General features: G+C 43.8%; 2 protein-coding genes across 2 annotated transcripts in view; one reads left to right on the forward strand and one right to left on the reverse strand.

Moving 5' to 3' along the window:
- LOC127001692 (CDK-activating kinase assembly factor MAT1-like) overlaps positions 1–20,953 on the reverse strand; it is a 53,054-nt gene that overhangs the window by 17,588 nt on the left and 14,513 nt on the right. The window lies entirely within an intron of this gene.
- LOC127001443 (transmembrane protein 64-like) overlaps positions 310–20,953 on the forward strand; it is a 32,928-nt gene continuing 12,284 nt past the window's right edge. The window contains exons 1-3 of the mRNA XM_050865971.1: positions 310–347; positions 1,651–1,816; positions 3,516–3,656. Of these exons, the coding sequence (XP_050721928.1) occupies positions 310–347; positions 1,651–1,816; positions 3,516–3,656 (345 nt within the window). The remainder of the gene's footprint in view (positions 348–1,650; positions 1,817–3,515; positions 3,657–20,953) is intronic.

Here is a 20,953-nt window from a genome sequence, read left to right on the forward strand (position 1 = left end):
TGCCTAAAGAAAGAAAAAGAGAAAAATGAAATACACAGTAATCGAGAATGCACATCGAAACACCTGCAGGAACGTTGAATAATCGCTGAAGTTACCTGCCGGGCTCATCAAGGCACCTGTGAGGAGGGTGGGTGGGTGGGTGGGTGTTGATAGGGGTGTCAGACGCCACTAGACAGAAATCTTAATTCCCAACATATATCAACTTGGTGCTGACTCAGTATTTTAAGCGTTTTAAAAGCTGAAGTAATATCAGTGGTAATGCTGCATGGCAAAGGAAACGCAGCCTCGCCTCGGCCTTGCCCCAAACACATGTCTTGGCACCGTGTAGTGACAGTGGTGGCGGCAAGGTAACGGGACCGCGGCAGTGTGTGTCAGGCAGCAGGTGAGGTGGGTCGTGAACAGCGGCGGGAGGCGAGTTGTCAGAGGCGTGGGAGACGGGCGAAGTGTAGCACTGCAGCAACTCTGAAGCGGTGGAAAGTGTGATTAATAAAGAAAGAAGAAGATATACGTCGAGTTCTCTGCACACTAACGATAGAGGAAGTGTGGCATTTATAGAGTTAACAGCCACGTCAATGAGGAAACACACCTGAAACTTGTCGTGCTAGAGGCGTTAGTGAGGTCGCTGGAATTCCTGCAAGCAACTGGACTGGTGCCGAGCTGAGCGAGGCCATAATAACACGAAATGAAATCAAACGTGGGCATTAGTGAAGTGATACACAGTTATAAGACAATGATAAACTTACTGCCGTTGGATGAAGCTGGGTCTCTCTATTAGAACATCCATGGCTGCAGGAGAGGAGAAAATACTGATAATTACGAAGAATACTCACAAGAGAAAATGCGTCTCTTGCCAAACTGGTGCCTTAAGAAACCCAACTCAGGGAGAAGAGATGGAGGAGGAGAAGAAGAAGGTGTCACAGGAATCGGAGCAGGAGCAGGAATAGGAGCAGGAGAGGGAGTCTTCCAGGATAGTGAATCTCGTCTTGATCCTCTAAGAAGACTAAGGACCTTGTTTTCATCCTCCAGGAGTACAAAGTAAGATGATATGTACATGTTCCATCCTAAAACTGTCATCTTGCAAACCACCAAGTCAGTTTTCATGTTAATAATTGCATGATTACTCCTTAACTTGATTTTATAACCCCCCTTAAAATCTTCTGTATTCGTTTATTTCACCCAATTTGAACTTTTTTTTTTATAAGTCTATTGTCACCTTAAATTTCTCCTTAACCTAATTTGCTCCCCCCCCCTCCCCCCCGCCCCCCCCTGCCCTAAAAAGCTTCCGTTTGCATGCTTGTTTTTTTTTTTTCTCGTGAAACGCTTTTGGTCGGTATTCTACTTTTTTTTATTTACCATCTTTTCTACAACATTTACCTGCCCGTCTACGTATGTGGTTATCTTTTTTTCCATGGCTTATCTACCACATCTGCATCCTAAAACATTCTTGGCAATTTATTATTCTGAAACTTTAGTAACTTTTTCTTTAACCCCATCCATACGCGATATAAATAAGAAACAATATATTTTGATTTTTCTTAAATATACTGAACTTATACGTATATGGTTTTCCTTGACAAATCTTTTATAGGCTTTTCTATCCATAATTACTCACATGTTAACCCGCTCCCCCTGCTTTCCTCTTTCCCGCAGGACCCACGTGATCAATGCCCTGCTGCTGGTGGTGGGTGTGACCGTGGTGATCGTGGGTGCCTACTTCTCCCGAGACTACGTCAGGCGTGTGTTGCTGTGGGTGGCGGGGCAGGAGGCGTGGGTGGTGGTGTTGGTGTTCCTCGCGCTGTTCACGTTTGTCTCCATGGTGAGTGGGAGGAGGTGGAGGTGGAAGAGGAGGAGGAGGAGGAGGAGGCGGGTGAAGCATAGGGGGAAGAAAAGGAGGGAGGAGGACTAGGAGGATGGGAAAGAAAACAAGAAATAGAAGGAGGAGGAGAAGGACGTAACGAAGACTAAAGAGCAGAAGCGGGAGAGGAAATAGAGGATGAGGATGAGGAGGTGGAGAAGGATGGGAAGGTGAAAGGGAGGCAGACCCAGGTGAAGGGGAAACATACCGTCACGGGGGAGGATAGCGTGAGAGCCTCTTAGCGTCACACAGTTACCATGATTCACAGACATTGGTGTTAGTGAAGGCACGTCGTCGTCATGTGTGTGTGTGTGTGTGTGTGTGTGTGTGTGTGTGTTTCCTCATGAGGGGAGTAGGGGGGAGAGAAGGGGATGAGTCGTAAACATATGACATGACACTACTACTACTACTACTACTACTACTACTACTACTACTACTACTACTACTACTACTACTACCACAACTACTACTACTACTACTACTACTATTACTACTACCACCACTACTACTACTACTACTACTATAGAGGAGAAGGAGTACTGGCAATCTGGGTATCGCATATCTTTCATCAACACATTAAAACACTATAAAGCGATACTAAAGTCAGATAAGAAGTAAACACACGTCATGCTTCTGGAACACATGCACAGAGCAGTTGCCTCAGCTGACTTGCCACACCAAGTGAACGTAATTAAGAGAGCAATAAACTGATACGGGATGACGTGTCCACTGCTGCATGCTTCCCGCTGTCCCTCCTCCCACGCCCGTGATTAGCGAGTGTCCTTGGTGAACCCACACTGACACACACACACACACACACACACACACACACACACACACACCAGGTAGCTACACTTGTAGGAGTATAGGCTACCTCGACGTGAATGGGTGTCGAGAATAAGGGGATTTGCGAGCATGTTTGAGCATCTTTTATATTATTTTCATCATTATAAGAGACGAAGCAACTCCCAAACACCTGAGACGCCGAGTGAGAGAAAATATAAAAGAGGAAACGATGAGAGAGAAGGAGAAAGGGGACGATAATATAGAAGAGGGACAGAGGAGTAGGGTAATAATTATCTTAAAATACGCAAGAAACAAACAAACATGAAAAGAAAATCAAGAAGTAAAGTAAGTCTGTTTGGGTTCTGGTGTAGTGATCGTGCGCTTAGTTTACAGAGAAAAGCACTCTGATGTCACTCGAGTATACACAAAATCTTGCGCATAAACTCTTTGGGTGGCCATGTGTAGATGAATTTCTGGAATTTCAGTTTGACTTTAGACACGTTTACATTTCTTCACGTCCCCGGGCTCCTCGTATATATCAAATAGTTTTAAAAGAGTACACAGTATATTATTAACATAGATGAAATTTAAGAGGATATATATTCATGAATTCCACCATCTAGACGCTATTTTAGCTTTACTTATTCATTCTCATCCCTCACGGTCTCCCACCTTGTATGTATGTATGTATGTATGTATGTATGTGTGTATGTATGTATGTATGTATGTATGTATGTGTGTATGTATGTAGCAGTGTTTACGTATAATCACAAAAGTTGATATGCCACACATGAACTTATGCAGCCGTATCTTTTTACACTTATTCGCTCATACTTTCTCACGGTTCCCTTCCCGCCCCGCCCCGCCCCGGCAGCCGCTCATGTGGGGGTACATAGTGGTGAACATCTCGGCTGGGTACATGTTCGGCACGTGGCGCGGCCTGGCGGTGACGGTGGCCACGGCGACGGCGGGCGTGTTCGTGGCGCATATGCTTATCCGCGTCTGCCTCAGGAAGGTAAGTGGTGCTGAGCTGAGTTGTCGGTCGGGAGTCTTGCCTTTGTAACGTCACTCCCTGATGTAGCCTTTTCTGGGTCTGTGGTCTTTCTCGGTCTGGGTCTTTTGAGCTTCTAAATTTCTTTACGTCTCCTCTTCCTTTCTTTTCTCTTCTCTTTTTTGCCGCCCCCTGGTGAGATAGGCACTTTTTTTCTTCTTTTTTTGCTTATTGCCACTTCCTCTATTCTGTCATTACCTGCCATATCTGACTTCCTCTTTAAATTATTCCCTCCTTCCCCCACTCCGTCATACTTGGTACCACTCCCGCTATCGTCATTTTTTTATAGCTTAAGGGCAAAAATAAAGAAAATAAAAGTCCCGTCAAATTTCCTTTCTTTCTATGAGACCCCCTCCCCTGGCTCCCCTACTCCGTCACTCCTTGTCAAAACCTTGCTCTCTCCTTATTTAAACTGACACTCCCACTACTAAGCCAATGTTTGTTAAGTTTCCTTCAGTTTAAATCGAACAACAGCCCTCTTTTTATAATTAGCACGCTGTATACACTGAATTACTTCCTTTGCTCTTAACCTTTTCGATGCCTTTTTTCTTTAAGTGACGTTCCCTTGACCTTGTAACTTGTAACCTTGAAACTTGTCACTGTCTGCCAAGTACCCTCCCTTTCAGCCACGTTCCCCTATCAGTAACAATCTTCATATCTTTCTACGCCCTCTCTTCAACACTCCCTTATCTCTTTCATTCCTTACCGATTTTTTTTTCTTTGCGACACTCCACAAATGAAAAAAAAAATCACTTAAATAGGAGTTCCCTGATATTAATACTCTTTATCGCGTCATTCCGTCATTAATTATCTCGTGAGTGGTTTCCCTCCCTTCACTTTCTCATACGCGTTTCTCCTTACTTGTACATTCCACGTGTCTGTTTTGTTTGACCTTGCTCCACTTCACCAGCTGCGTCTCTCTTTCCACGTGACAAGTTTCTTCTGCCTCACCGCCCACCTGTCATCTTCACTCTTCATCCATTCTCTACGCATGACATTGCCCTTTTTTACTCTTTCATTGATGACCACCTTTGCCACCTGAAAATATTGTGAGCCACGTTTTCCTTTAAGATTTTACGAGACCATAGACACTGACATAACTCTCAGTCTGTGGAATTGCTTATATACACTCACCATCACCACCACCATATCCACCACCACCGTCGCTCCTCTCTCCCCTCCCCGAAACTCCAGTCACTCGTGCACCAACGCTATCAGAATATCACACTTAACACATTGTATTTTCTGATTTCTTGCTCATAACTATTGCCAGAGAGAGATAACAATATGATTTTTTTTTCCGGCCATGGGTAGATCTTACGTTGCAATATTACGTGCACATGTTTACGATAAAGTTAGGTGTCTATTATTTCTGGCCATGGGTAGATCTTACGCTACAATATTACGTGCACATGTTTACGATAAAGTTAGGTGTTTATTATTACACGCCCATCACACGCCATCAAAATAACGAAGGGGTGAGCACTCCCAACATTTACTACCAATACCAGTATACTACTACTACTACTACTACTACTACTACAGCCACTCCACTACTGCCACTTCGTTTATGCTCCGCCGGGACGCATGATTATAGACATACGCACGCATTACCTGAAGAAGCCTCGGCGTCGTGTGTCAGGTAAACGGCATTCGTGTTATCGCTGCTTAGTTACCGTTCCCTCCGGCACCACCTTTTTTATTATTTCTTCTGCTACTATTTATTTTACTTACTCTCTTCACTCTTCTTGCTCCACTTTACTCTACTTACTTATTCTACTTAGATTTTTTTGGGGTTAGCTTTCTTGTCGCAGTTTCTTTTCTCTTTTTTTTTTTTTTTTTTTTTTTGGTCGTCACCTTTTTTTTGTCGCTCGTATTTTCTTTGCATTCCTGTGTCTGTGCCCGAAGTGGGTGAACATGACACAGCCGTAAAGGAGCACTATGAGGGTATGACACGCTCCCCTGGTGTGTGTGTGTGTGTGTGTGTGTGTGTGTGTGTGTGTGTGTGTGTGTGTGTGTGTGTGTGTGTGTGTGTGTGCTTATTTTTGCCCTATCTTTTTGTATTTGCTTTCTCTTTATTTATTTATCTATTGACTTATTTATGTATCTGTCATTTCTTATGCAATACAATAACATCGACCATGAGCTAAAAAACACACGAAAATGACACTCCTGCAAAAGATAAATTCTTCCTTTGTGAAAAAGAAAGGTCGAAGGAGACTTACAAAAAAATGATAAAAAGAAAACCACGATTAATTAACCCCACCCCAAAAAAATAACAACTGGAAAGTGCCAGATAAACAAGCACTGGTCACTCTAGCTCCACAGATTTCTTGCCAGTCCTCTCGCAGGAAGGCTACAGGAATTAAATAGTAAGAAGAAGACGGAGAGGCGGCAGAAAGCGGTGAGTGATGAAGGTAAAAGTTTCGATTGCGCTTGACTTTTGCAGTAGATTGATGGACAGAAAAAAAACGAGTGCCATTAAGTACAGAATTGTGCAGGGCGCGGCGAAACGGGAAAGACATTTATCAAGTAAGTTCAGAGAAAAAGGAGAGGAATGAAAATGACTGTGGAATATAGTAAAGGACGCGACAACATTGTTTTTGTTTTTGTTGTTGTTTAGGGCCTTTTTGTCTTCCTTTTCTTCTTGCGCAGGAGCTGTTTCCTCTACTAAAAAAAAAAGAAAAAAAATTGGAACAAGTGGTTGAACTGCAAAAGGCGGGAGGGACACTAATGATAAGCATAGGAAGGCGGTGGTCGATTGGTCAGTGTACTGGCGTGGAGAGCTCGCGGGGACCTAGGTTCAAGTCCTATCGATACACGCTGACAGTGTTCAACCATTGCCGGGTGGCGGAAGATTACAACCCACATGCTGCCCAGATCTTCAGTCAACCCTAACCTCAGCGACTTCGGTCAAGGCCTTCTAGAGCTAGATGGCCTTGCTTCGGTCAAGTGGTGCACCGGGGGGCAGCATGGACCAAGCAAGAGTCATATTTCGGCAATCACTATAAATAAAATCCGCCTGTGCCATTAACGGGCTGGGGTAGCCCAAGAGACCCCTCAAGGCAGCCATATAAAAAATGATAGCCTTTGCCTTCATCCTGTTAAAAAGAAAAGGACGTGTGTGTGTGTGTGTGTGTGTGTGTGTGTGTGTGTGTGTGTGTGTGTGTGTGTGTGTGTGTGTGTGTGTGTGCGTGTGCGTGTGCGTGTTCTTGATGGTCTCTCAACGGGAACGCTCCCACTGCAGGGGTGACGACCTTGGAATGACACACTACCTGGTTCCCGGCCGCTCCTCCGGCACCTGGGAGGCGACCGGTTAGATCCAGACTCAGACTCACGAGAACCGAAAACTATCGAACGCCTTGAAGTAGATGGCGCTCAATCACATTATAAGCAGCGGTGTTACTTGGTCTCCAAGGAACGGAACTAGCTAACATTACGTTAAAGGAATGATTACCTTCCAACGCGTCTTGAAAGATGCCTTAGGTGTTGCAGATAATAAAGAAAAAAAGTTAAAAGAGGATGGAGGTGTTTTTTGTCGCGAGTGGTTGGGAATCCGAAAAAAAAAAAAAAATAGGAAACAAAATTACCTTCCTATATGAAATGAAACAGGGTGAATGGAAGTACGGCGCTGCGTTTAAGTAGAATTAAGGCATTAAAAATAAGTTAGAAGAGAGGAAACATGAAATAATGAGCAAAAAAAAAAAAAAAAAAAAAAAAAGAGAAAACTGGGAAAGAACGGAGGCCAGCAAATATAGTAGTAATAAGAAAGAATAAGAACAGTAAAAATAGAAGAAAAGGAGAAGGCTGGGGGATGGGGGAGGGGTCACATGCAAATTGGTGGTGGTGGTGGTGGTGGTAGTGGCGGTGATGATGATGGTGGTGGTGGTGATGATGACTGTGGTGGTGGTGGTGATGGTAGTGGTGATGCTATTGGTGGTAGTGGTGGTGGTGGTGGTGGTGGTGGTGGTGGTGATGGTGGTGGTGGTAGTGGTGGTGGTGGTGATGGTGGTGGTGGTAATAATGATGGTGGTGGTGATGATGATTGTGGTGGTGGTGATGGTGATGATGGTGGTGGTGGTGGTGGTGATGATGGTGGTGGTGGTGGTAATAATGGTGGTGGTGATGATCATTGTGGTGGTGGTGATGGTGATGATGGTGGTGGTGATGGTGATGATGGTGGTGGTGGTGGTGGTGGTGGTGGTGGTGGTGGTGGTGGTGGTGGTGGTAATAATGATGGTGGTGGTGGTGATGGTGGTGGTAGTGGTGGTGGTAATGATGATGGTGCCCAAGACTGTCTGCTCGATTGAGGGTATTTGTCAAAGGTATTTTTTTTTCTTTTTCTCCCTCTCAAGAAGTATGACCTCAGAAAATAGCTCCAGTTATCATCATCATCTTCATTAAATTTCGACTGTCTCGTTACCATTAGCGTCGTTCATGATTTTGCCGCATTTGTTTTTGTTGTTATTTTGTTGTTTTTCATTCTTACTCATTCGTTCTTGTTTCGTCATTGTTACTCCTATTCTTCTTGTTCTTGCTACATATTCTTGGTTTTGTTATTCATGTTCTTGTTCTCTTTGTCCTCGTCCTCCTTCTACTATTACGACGACAACAACAACAACAACAACAATATCTATACTACTAATACTCCTACTTCTACTACTACTACTACTACTACTACTACTACTACTACTACTACTACTACTACTACTACTACTACTTTATTTTCGACACACACACACACACACACACACACACACACACACACACACACACACACACACACACACACACACACACACACACACACACACACACACACACACACACACACACACACACACACACACACACACACACACACTCCGGTAGCTCAATCGGTTAGAGCGCTGCGCTGCAAGGCTTCACGGCATGACAGGGGCGGTTCGAGCCCCGCTCAGGACGGATTGTTTCCATTGACCAGGAGTGGTTACTCTCCTCTCTTAAGCAAGGGGGATGGGGTGTGTGGTGTGTGAGGATCCTTACAGTACCCATATATCGACTATAATGAGAATGGGCTTGCTCGTGTCAGGAGGGTACTTGGTGCATGGCGATTGCGAGTCCAACTCGTGATCAGGCCGTGGTGAATTACACACACATAGTTACATAATTCACACAAAAAAAGGTATTCCGTCAGGCGAGGTAATCCGAATCAATATTCAGTTTCACGAAATTGGAAGAGGTGAAAGTAACGAATAATATTGAGGAAAATAACACTTATAAAAACAAAGAACAGCCAAGACGTTACTTCCATAAACTTTCATCGGGCATTAAGAATAAAGTAATCTTGCTGAGCGAATGAACAGCGTTCGATTTATCTGCAACAATTAACTCTATTATGCCCACACGACCTAACATTCCTCACGCCGCCGAGGCACAGGAGCGTTGTACTGACAATGGCCTCATAAGTTCAGCAAGGGCCGCGGAGGAGACACATCCAGCGACATCGATCTAGGCAACACTAAACTCTTTATCAACTTTATATCACGCCACGGTGCTTGGGTCACCGAGGCTACGATCAACATTGCTCAATCTTCTGTGTGACCCGCCTTGCCGCCTGCCTGTAGCGCGCCCACATGCATCCTCAGCCTTGTTATAAATCACCTGGCTAATTACACCTGTCACCCGCAGCTCACAGTCACGTCCATTCATCATAGCAGCATTTCAGTCATCGTCATTACTCTCAGCCTCATTGTTATACTCTCATTACCTTCTCCGCCTCGCCTTACCCCACCTCCATCCTTTCTCTTCATCGTATTTTCTCACAAGACGAGGCAACTCACTGATTGTAAAATGCATTGTAATGTTACTACTACGCATTTCATTGTATTGGTTCCGTGACTTTCCCTTCTCTTCCTCCTCTTCCTCCTCCTAATTTACTTCCTCTCCTTCATAATCACTCCATTAATTAAACCTTCAATATACGACAGTTACGAAATTATGTACACAGTTGGTGCTTATTTATATTTTACCGTATGATACTCCCATTACTTCCCCTACCCATTCTTCCTTCTCTTTCTCCTCCTCCTCTAACCTACTTCTTCATCACTAACACACACAGCGCCTTACAACTACGTGGTTATGACAAACTGGTGCGAGTGTTACGGATTTGCATTTCAGTGTCACGCACAGTAAAACTTTCACTTTTCTCCTTGCAAATTCCCTCTGTTCCGCGTCTTTGTCCAGCTTCCCTTGTGTCCCCGTCGCCGCGCCGGTCTTGTTTCCTCACTACGGGAGGCATGTGGGCGCCCTTGACTCATGTGGTCTCTGGGTGACGAGACTCCCGTAAGAGCGGTACAGGTAACCCCTTTGATCCTTCCCGCCATACACCCGCCGCTCCACTTCCGCCTCGGGCCTAGCGACAACTCGGCCCCGTTAAGCGAAAGTTGTCCTCCATCCAGAAGGTTACTCTTCGACCATGAACTCCAGGGAATAACTGTACCAAGAGTCCAAGACTGACCTTAGCCAACTTAGTACGGCCGGAGCTTACATACTCACATTTGAAAAGGCTTCCGTATAGGTTGTAGGTACGTTTATGGGTAGTTTTATGAGCCTAGTGATAGTTTGACAAGGTTTCTGCATCATGAATGGGAAAAAAACCCTCATGAGAACCCGTCTAATTCTCTTTGTGGCTTTTGAGAATATGATGTGAAAGCCGAAAGCGTCTGAGAATGGTTAGTTGAGTACATAAGCGTACACGCCTCCAGTGCTATTAACGGTACAAAGGCTCACTGCTGAACCTTCCCACGTTTATAACAGTACCGACACACTGACCGTAAACAACTTGGTAAATAACAGTAAACAAAGGTCAGCCACCGAACATTTTCTTCTTCGTTTATAAACTATGCAGGCTGACCGACGAACAATCCCGATTTTTTTTCTCTGGCGTCATAGGTCGCGCGAGTGACGAAATGATGTACTTTTTTTTACTTTTCTTCGTGTGAGCGTGGGCAAGAAGCTGTGGCGAAGGCTTCCTGTGTTGGCGCAATCGACCTCCACCTCGAAGATACTTTCACTGTCTGCAGCTTGAGCCCTTCCTCCTCCGCTCCGCCTCAGCGCCTTCTCGTCTCGGTCTTGCCTCGCTCACTCCTCGCGGTCTCTCTCTTGCCTGATTTTTTAAGCGTCCTATTAGTCTTCGTCAATAATAATGTGGGCGATTTTTCTTCTTTTGACCCTTTTTTCAGGGCGTGGTGAGATGGTTTTGTTGATTTTTTTATGAGACTTTTTGCGACTGAGAAGTTATACGATTTTTATTTTTTTATATGACTTTTTACGACTGAGTTTATATTATGTCGACTTAACTCTGGGAAAAATCAACACTTCAACCCAACTCCGTCCCAAAAGTGGAATTGAAAAACCGGAATAGCCACACAGCTGTTAATACTAATGTAAGGTTTTAAAAATCTTTCTTCTGTCTCCACACAACGGTAACTCTTTCCACCCGTCGCTGATATAGTTGTCAAGTAGCAACAAAACACAAATGGAGGAGGTATAATGTTTTCAACTAAATAGAAATCTCCGCGTTCCTCATCTGTTTAATTTGATAGGAAATAGTGAATAAGATTGCTGCATCATATATATATATATATATATATATATATATATATATATATATATATATATATATATATATATATATATATTCTTCGTGTGAGCGTGGGCAAGAAGCTGTGGCGAAGGCTTCCTGTGTTGGCGCAATCGACCTCCACCTCGAAGATACTTTCACTGTCTGCAGCTTGAGCCCTTCCTCCTCCGCTCCGCCTCAGCGCCTTCTCGTCTCGGTCTTGCCTCGCTCACTCCTCGCGGTCTCTCTCTTGCCTGATTTTTTAAGCGTCCTATTAGTCTTCGTCAATAATAATGTGGGCGATTTTTCTTCTTTTGACCCTTTTTTCAGGGCGTGGTGAGATGGTTTTGTTGATTTTTTTATGAGACTTTTTGCGACTGAAGTTATACGATTTTTTTTTTATATGACTTTTTACGACTGAGTTTATATTATGTCGACTTAACTCTGGGAAAAATCAACACTTCAACCCAACTCCGTCCCAAAAGTGGAATTGAAAAACCGGAATAGCCACACAGCTGTTAATACTAATGTAAGGTTTTAAAAATCTTTCTTCTGTCTCCACACAACGGTAACTCTTTCCAACCGTCGCTGATATAGTTGTCAAGTAGCAACAAAACACAAATGGAGGAGGTATAATGTTTTCAACTAAATAGAAATCTCCGCGTTCCTCATCTGTTTAATTTGATAGGGAATAGTGAATAAGATTGCTGCATCAGATATATATATATATATATATATATATATATATATATATATATATATATATATATATATATATATATATATATATATATATATATATATATATATATATATAGCCACACAGACCACGACTTAATCATCTCAACAACCGTGTGTATGAGCATAATTACATCACAACGAGCTCCTCTGATGCTAATTATTCAAAGCAAACATAATCATTGATCCCTTTTAAATATTCTCTTTTTTTTTTCTCTCTCGATCTACTTACTAATTTATCTATCTATCTATCTAACTATCTGCTTACATCTATCTATCTACCTATTTATCTATCTGTTTATATCTATCTATCTAGCTATTTATCCATCGCCTGGTCCCTGCAGATCGTACACCGGCGCGTGGTCACATCACACACACACACACACACACACACACACACACACACACACACACACACACACACACACACACACACACACACACACACACACACACACACACACACACACACACACACACACACACACACACACACACACACACACACACACACACACACACACACACACACACACACACACACACACACACACACACACACACACACACACACACACACACACACACACACACACACACACACACACACACACACACACACACACACACACACACACACACACACACTGCTCCAGTAGCTCAGTGGTTAAAGCTCTGCGCTGCCAGGTTACGCGGCCTGGCAGGCGGAGGTTCGAGCCCCGCTTAGGCCGGAATTTTTCCACTGACAAGGAGTGGTTACTGTCCCTGCTCCAGCAAGGGGGATGGGGTGTGTGGTGTGTGAAGGTCCTGGTAGTACCCAGAGTGAGCCTTGCTCATGTCGGAAAGGTATACTTGCTGGCGAGGACGAGTTCAGCTCGTGATTAACCCGTGGTGAATTACACACACAGCTCGCGTGCTTTCCTCTGTACTGGTGTTTTGGCCACTGGGCGGGACATTGTTATTGTGTCAACTTCCTGTGCACATTTTTTTTCTTTTTTTCTTTTCCATCCTTTTCTCTTTTTAACTTTTTTTTCCTGAACTTCGCGGACAATATTTCTCATGTATATTGCGCAAGAAACGGTATATGCTCTAACTGATAAAAAGTCACATGATAAATATATATAATGTGTGTTTAAAGTAAAATACAGAGAAGAGAATCATTTACATCTTTCCAGCATGAACAATTTTAATAATCTAGATGCGAACTTAAATGGAAGTAAAGATAAATATATACAGTTCACGGACTCTACTGTGATGTCATGCTCGTAAAATGTGTGGAAAAGTTGCAGTTCTTATGTCAGAGATACGTCCATGCATGGCTAAGTGGGCGAGGTCTTCTGTTGCATGACTCTCAACACCGTGATGCGGAAAGCTTCAGTTCACGCCCATTCCATAGCTCAGTCCAAACCTCGGTCCACAGTCCATCGCTAAGTTTACGGTCCACATGCAGTTCAGTCTAGAGTACACACACTGAGACAATATAATCAAACTCTTCGAAACCTTAGTTCATCTATTTTAAAAGTCTCGTAGAAGTTGAAGGGGTTTCCATGGGTGGTCCAGGGCGGAGTGGAAAAATTTGGGCGTCTTTTCCGATACCCTGCGCCCCTGTCCACCCAGCAGTGAATGGGTACCAGGTATTAATCGGGGGTTGTGTCCCGTCTCCTGGGATCTGTTCCCTTCTCCTATAATTCCTTCCCCCTCCTGTCTCTCCGGCATATGACCACAGATGTTGCGCCGACTAAACGAAACTTTCCAAGTTTTTCATAGGTGGTTTCTTGAACGGGCAAAAACACTCATGATATCCCGACGTATCTCCTCTGTGACCTCCAAAAACGGTCGATGCAGGAGTCCGAAACGTTTGATAATAAGAATCTAACACTCGCCAGTTACTTCCAGCGTCTTGCGGCCTTCATCAGGTATCAAGTGAGGACGCGAGTCTCATCTGTGTCGTGGAGTCCCGCTCGTTAAGTAAATGGAGAGTCATCATACATCGAATCCTGCCTGACAAAGCGTTTCTTGTATAACTATCTCTCTCTCTCTCTCTCTCTCTCTCTCTCTCTCTCTCTCTCTCTCTCTCTCTCTCTCTCTCTCTCTCTCTCTCCCACCCCCCACACATTCTGTATCAAATGCCACACCTACACTTCACCCCCCCCCCCCCCCAGCCCACACAGAAAAGGTCGGCCATGAGTCACCCACACAAGGAAGGCGGCGTCAGGAGGGAGTCTGATCCACCTCCGGCAGGATCTCGCCTCGTGAATATCTCTTGCGCACACAGACTGATAGACACACAGCGAGATCTTTTCGGTGTAAGTAGAAGTGGTCCAAATGTAGGAAGGTATAAAAAAGAGAGTTGCAACCCTCCCCCCCCCACAAAAAAAAAGCTATATAAAAAAAGAGAAACTGCAGACTGATAAACACACAGCGAGATCTTTTCAGTGCAAGTAGAAGTGGTCCAAATGTAGGAAGGTATAAAAAAGAGTAGCAACCCTCTCCCACCCCCCCAAAAAAAGCTATATAAAAATAAAAATAAAAATAGAAACTGCAGACTGATAAACACACAGCAAGATCTTTTCAGTACAAGTAGAAGTGAGACAAATAAGTAAAACATTAAGAAAGAGATAAGTAGAAGTGACAAAAAATGCGAAAAGATTTGACGCGACCCCCCAAAGAGGCAAAACTTAGTACAAAAAGGGAGCATGCTTAATCCAAAGTGTACATTATTACCTCCAAAATCTTCACGACGAGCCTTAAGAAAAACAAAATGTAACCAAAACAAAAACAAAAAAACAACAATATGATCCTCACTATATGTTATTAACTTTAAAATTTCAAGGCGACTCATATAACAAAACAACAACGGAAAACTAATCACACACACACAAAAAAAAAAGTAAATAAAAAAAAATAAAAATAAATAAATAAAATAATAACATGCACGACAAGCTAGAACATACAGGGAGCGTACGTGATCGCGTGTGTGAGGGTGATACACGTGAAGGTCTCTACACTGCACTGGTGGCGGTCGTGCTCACTCACCCACCTCCCTTCCCACGCCGTAATTAGCGCGTCATTATTGCGGTCCAGAGCGGGAGTTGTTTGACGTGGGAAGGACGGGACGAAGATGCTGCAGTGTGTATGCGTGCCGGTCTTCTCTTTAGGCCTCACGAGTTGTTGCCTTGATTGTGGTATTGTTGACTTTGTAGGCCGGGTATATAAGGTTAGGGTTTATGAAGGGTTGTATGACGTGGGAAGGACGGGACGAAGAGGCTGTAGTGTACGTGCTGGTTTTCCATCTAGGCCGCACGACTGGTTACCTTGTTGACGGTACACGGCAATGAGGAACGTTAAATTGCGGTGGATGGCTTAACTTCTGCCGCTGTAAAAATGTCATTAAATGCGGTCAGGTAATTACAGCGCGGTAAAATGCCGTTAAAACTATGGTTAAATGCGGTTATATACGGTAAGGGATAAGGTTCAACACACAGCAGTTACTCTGGAGCAGTAAAATGCGGAAAAGTGCAGTTAGATGCGGTTAAGGCGGCCAGAGGTTTAATACACAACTATGGAGCGATAAAATGCGGTAAAATGCGGTGAGAGATGCGGTCAGGGATAAGGTTCAATATACAACTGTGCAGCGGGAAATGCGGAAAACATGTGATTAAACGCGGTCAGTGATGAGATTAAATACCCAACTATACAGAAGTAAAATGCGGTTAAATGCGGTCAAGGCTGAGGTTCAATACGCAACTACGGACAGGTAAAATGTGGAGCCGTTGCGAAAGGCAGAATGCGATTGAAGCTCTCTTATAATTATTTGTGTATTTAATTAACTAAGTGGTGGAGCTGTTAATCCATATATCTGCAATTAACAAACGGCAATTAGAACGCCGTGTTGTTGCGCTGGTTTAAATGTGCAACCTGAGCTGTAAATTAGTTCATCCTGATTGATATATGTCCCCGCACGCAGCAGCGACGCGGTATTTCTTTTTTTTTCCTTCATCTCTTTCAATTCTTTTCATTTACATCGGTTTTATCAAGTACCTCGTGGGCGTCAGCATTGTATTTATCATCGGAATAGGACATTGTTGTTGTGTAAAGTGATTTTTCTGTCATTCATTAACTTAGAAAACCTGATAAACGAACGAATGTACTTTTTCCTCTTTGTTTTCTTTTAAATCGTTCTTTTTTTTTTCTTTTTCTTATTTTTCTTGCTCCCCTTCTCCTTCCTCCTCCTCCTCCTCCTCATCTTCTACATTTCATTACTACTGCTACTTTTTCTACTACTACTACTACTACTACTACTACTACTACTACTACTACTACTGCTGCTGCTGCTGTTGCTGTTACTACTACTACTACTACTACTACTATTACTACTACCATTAACACTAATACGACTGCTACTACTACTACTACTACTACTACTACTACTACTACTACTACTAATAATAATAATAATAATAATAATAATAATGCTACTACTACTCATACTAATTCTACAAATACTCATATTAATACTACTAACACTACTAATTCTAATACTAATTCTGTTATTTCTTAACGCCCTCCATCTGATTACTCCGTCTTCACTTCCTAAAAAAAAAAATAATAATAATGATAAAATGAAGAAAGACAAATACCGATATTGAATCAGATTGAACTCGCGTCCCTCCGGCAGGCCAAATAACGGCGGAGAATTATTAATCTCGCCAAAGATCACCAACCCGACATGACCTTTCAAGCCAAGGCATCCATTCGATCACCCGCCAGCTCCCGTCCTCTCCGATCCCCTCACCGTCCCCTCAACCCGTCCTCCCCTCCCTCTCGTTCCTTCTCCCCTTCTCTCGTTCTCCTCTCTTTTCCTTCCTGTTCCTATTCCCGTCCCGTTTTTCTCTCCTCCCTTCCGTTCCTTCTCTCCTTCTTTCGTTCTCCTTTCTTTTCCTTTCTGTTCTTCCTCCCAACATCTTTACCCGTTCTCTCGTCTCTTTCATTTCTCTCCCCCTTTTCCCTTCGTTCTCCTTTCCTTCCCGTTTTTCTTCCCGTCCCTTCGACCCGTCCTCTCCTCCCTCCCGTTCCTTCTCCCTTCGTTCTTTCTTTTCTTCCCGTACTTCTTTTCATCTCGTTATCCTGTTCCCTCTTCACTTCTGTTTCTTCTTCGTCTGCAGTCTCAGTCGGGTCTCTCCTTTAATTAAACCTTCTCTTCTCCTTTCTCTTCTTCCCGTTCTTCATCCTGTTGCGCTTTGCCTTTCAGTTCCTCCTTTCCGTACTTTTCGCTTTTCTTTTCGTCCCTTTAATCCGTCCTTTCCTTCTTACAGTCTCTTTCTTCCAGCCCTGTCTTTTTCCCTTCTGACTCATTTAAACTTTCGTATTAGCTCCTCGTCATTCCCTTTCATCTTTCTTATTCCTGTTCAAGTCCTTTCCGCCCTCTGTTTTTTTTATCCCGCCTTCTGCCTCATCTGCTTCCGTATTCCGGCTTTTCGAGCTTCCTGTTATTGCTGGTGGTAGCGAGTGTTCTTAAGTGCTAATAGGTTCGCGGATAGAGAAACTCAATATCCGTCAGGGTTACTTTATTGGGGGGGGGGAAAGACTGCTCCCTCTTGCACGAGGGAGCACGGGCCTTTGCCAAAGGCGGCCCGTATCAGGGAGCCGACAGACCGACTCTATCGGCGATCGAAATCTAGACGACCAAGTCGGTCTGTCGACGAGGACTGGCGTGTCTGTCTTTATTGGGGGGGGGGGGGGGGGGAAGATTGCTCCCTCTTGCAGGAGGGAGCACGGGCCTTCGCCAAAGGCGGCCCGTAGCAGGGAGCCGACAGACCGACTCTATCGGCGATCGAAATCTAGCCGACCAAATCGGTCTATCGACGAGGACTGGTGTGTCTCTGTCTTTATTGGAGTTAGTTAGTTAAAGGTTTATTGCACATAAATCGCATACGTTACATGATAAATAAAAATAAGACACTTATACAACATTATATGCAAAGCGGGCACCAGCCCGCCGGTGAAGGAATCAGAGTGACGAGAACAAGGAAAGTTAACAATGAAGACGCGATACAAGACAACGGAATACAATAACAAAATACATAGCTTGTGCTTCCGCACCCGATTTCTTGGTGTCACTGAGGGGAAGAAGCACAAAGTTTCGAGCGGTGACTGCTACATTATTCCCTTCTGTTTTCCTCTCGTCCTCTATCTTTGCCGTTTCCTCACCTGCATTTTACCTCTCCAGTTAGTGCCATCTTCGCAGTCAATCCTGTCTCCCTCAAAACTCAGATACTTTTCAACTTTTATTCTGCCCTCTCATGCGTTTTCTACAACTATTAATCGTCCAGTCTCTCTCTCTCTCTCTCTCTCTCTCTCTCTCTCTCTCTCTCTCTCTCTATATCTATATCACTCACTATATCTCTATATATATATATATATATATATCTATATATATATATATATATATATTTATATATATATAAACAATAGTGGCTTTATCAGCATGGTTATCGAGCGGAGGGGGAGGGAACGCCAGGCACCCACAACAAGGTACTCACTGGGTCTGTATCGGCGGAAATGATGATGCTTGCTTTATCCAGTTTTATTTGGATTTCCTTTGAGGCCAGGCAAGAACATTCAGGCACGAAGAAAAGAGTAAGCAAATGGATACATAGGTGTGTGTGTGTGTGTGTGTGTGTGTGACCATTAACGGGACCGGGGAAGTGGTCATGCACATTCTTCACCGAGGTACAAACACACGCCAGGGCCCTCCACCTACACACGCTTGTGGATTTTTTTTTTTTTTTTTTTTTGTGTGTGTGTGTGTATGTGTGTGTTCTTGCAAGTGATCTTTTTTTTTGGCCGTCATCATCATCATCGTCATCATCATCATCATCATCATCATCATCATCATCTTAATCATCATTCTCCTTCTCCTCCTCGTCATCATCATCCATTTGCATTTCTCCGCTGGCTCCATTGCATCATTTATCTCAGCTCCTTCACTCAACTCCACCGAATTTTCTGACTTATTTCGTTTTTATTTTGCTCTCAACATTCCTTTCTCTCGCCCTCCTCACCCGAGCCGTCATTCCGTCAACATTCCTGTCCATTTGTTATTTTTCTTCTCCCCGTAACACGAGCTGCCCTTAACTGGATATTCTTTACTGACGGCGGGAGATGAGATAGCTGTTTCGTGTCTTCCTTTCTCTGAATTACACAACGCTCTTCATTTTCTTTCAGTATACCAAAGTTTGTGTTCTGCAATATTTTCTTTCTTGTTCTGAGTTACGCAACGCTTTTCATTTTCTTTCAGCATACCAAAGTTTGTGTTCTGTAATATTTTATGCCTTTAGGGGGGCAATTTTTAACTTAGAATTGTTATATATTCCTCTTTATCAGCTTTACCTACCCGTATATTTCCTTTACCAAAAACAATCAATTAAGTTTCAGTTATCATGATACCAGAATCACGTGCCAGTTCAAGCAGGCTAAGGCAAAAGTAAACTTATTCCTCGATTCTCTTTACTTTTCTATCGTAAGTTTAGTAATTGATTCCGTAATATCGTATACAGCGTAAGACCTTTGGACATTATTTTCGCTTTCTTTCTGTTCGTCTTCAACCGGGCCATTCCGAAAGCTTTAAGGAGATATTACACTGGGCATATTTTCCGTGGATCTTCAGTCAAACCACGATTTCCGCTAACGTGGTTCTCAATTGTTTGTTGTTATTGCTGCTGATGAAGATGATGAGTAATACAGTCGTTCTTCAGTGAAATCCACCGTAGCTTTGAAAGATCGTGGACACGTCAGAAAACCACGCAAATATGAGAACCACGCCAGCGGAAATCGTGGTTTGATTGAAGATCCACGGAAAATTTGCCCAGTGTAATAGCCCCTTTACGCACCTTTGAATATTGATCTCGACAGTCCCATGCACCCAACGCCCATCTGACCAAACTCTACTCTCGCCCATCGACCCAGTCAGAAGGTGAAGCGGCTTCCAAGAGTATTAACTATGAATGTTCCTGCTTCCCTCGACTCTTCCGCCTTCTCCTCCCAAAGTTACATACATCCATCTCACCCATACACTCCTTACCCATGGATTTCCACACCTCACCCCTCTTTCACCCACCTCTTTAACCTTTTTCTTCCTTCCCCTCTTCCGCCTCCTCCTCCCTAAGTTACATACCTCCGTCTCACCCATACACTCCTTACCCATGGATTTCCACACCTCAGACCTTTTTCACCCACCTCTTTCACCTTCTTCTTCCTTCCCCTCTTCCGCGTTCTCCTCCCCCATTTACCTTCTCATCCATATACCGCTTACCCATGACTTTCCACACCTCATCTCTCTCTCTCACCTTTTTCGTTGCCCTTCATTAATGTACTATGGAGGACCTTCTTTCGTATGCACTCTCCTCTCTCCCATACACCATACACGCCTATATGTTGATTGCTATACATCTTCACCCCGTCTCTCCTTATAGATACCCCTCACCTACACCTCTTCATATAATTTAGTACCTCCTCTCTCAGTCATCTTTAACGATTTCCTATGCATTCCTATACTCCGAACTTTCGCATACAATTACCCTACGGAACTGCTGGCCCGGGTTCGATCCAGAAGAGGTAAACAGCCCACCGTCCTCTCTATCGGGTTGGTCGATAAATGGGTACATGGGAAACGTTGAGGAGGATAAACTGTGACCCCCAGTGTGTCCCCGGATGTCACACCTTCCTGTGCCCCGGGGTAATGGGTTCTTACATGACACAGACAGCTCAAGGACCAAAAGAGGCGGAAATGAGTACCGACCCAACGAGCAATTTACTACCCCCCCCCCCTTAAAGTGTCTCATCTCCCATGCACCCCTTTTTCATTACCTATGCGCTCCTTCACTTCCTCATACCTCACCTCATTACCATGCACCCCCTT

The sequence above is a fragment of the Eriocheir sinensis genome, chromosome 21 (assembly GCF_024679095.1).
Source record: "Eriocheir sinensis breed Jianghai 21 chromosome 21, ASM2467909v1, whole genome shotgun sequence".
In the NCBI taxonomy this organism is placed as follows: domain Eukaryota; kingdom Metazoa; phylum Arthropoda; class Malacostraca; order Decapoda; family Varunidae; genus Eriocheir; species Eriocheir sinensis.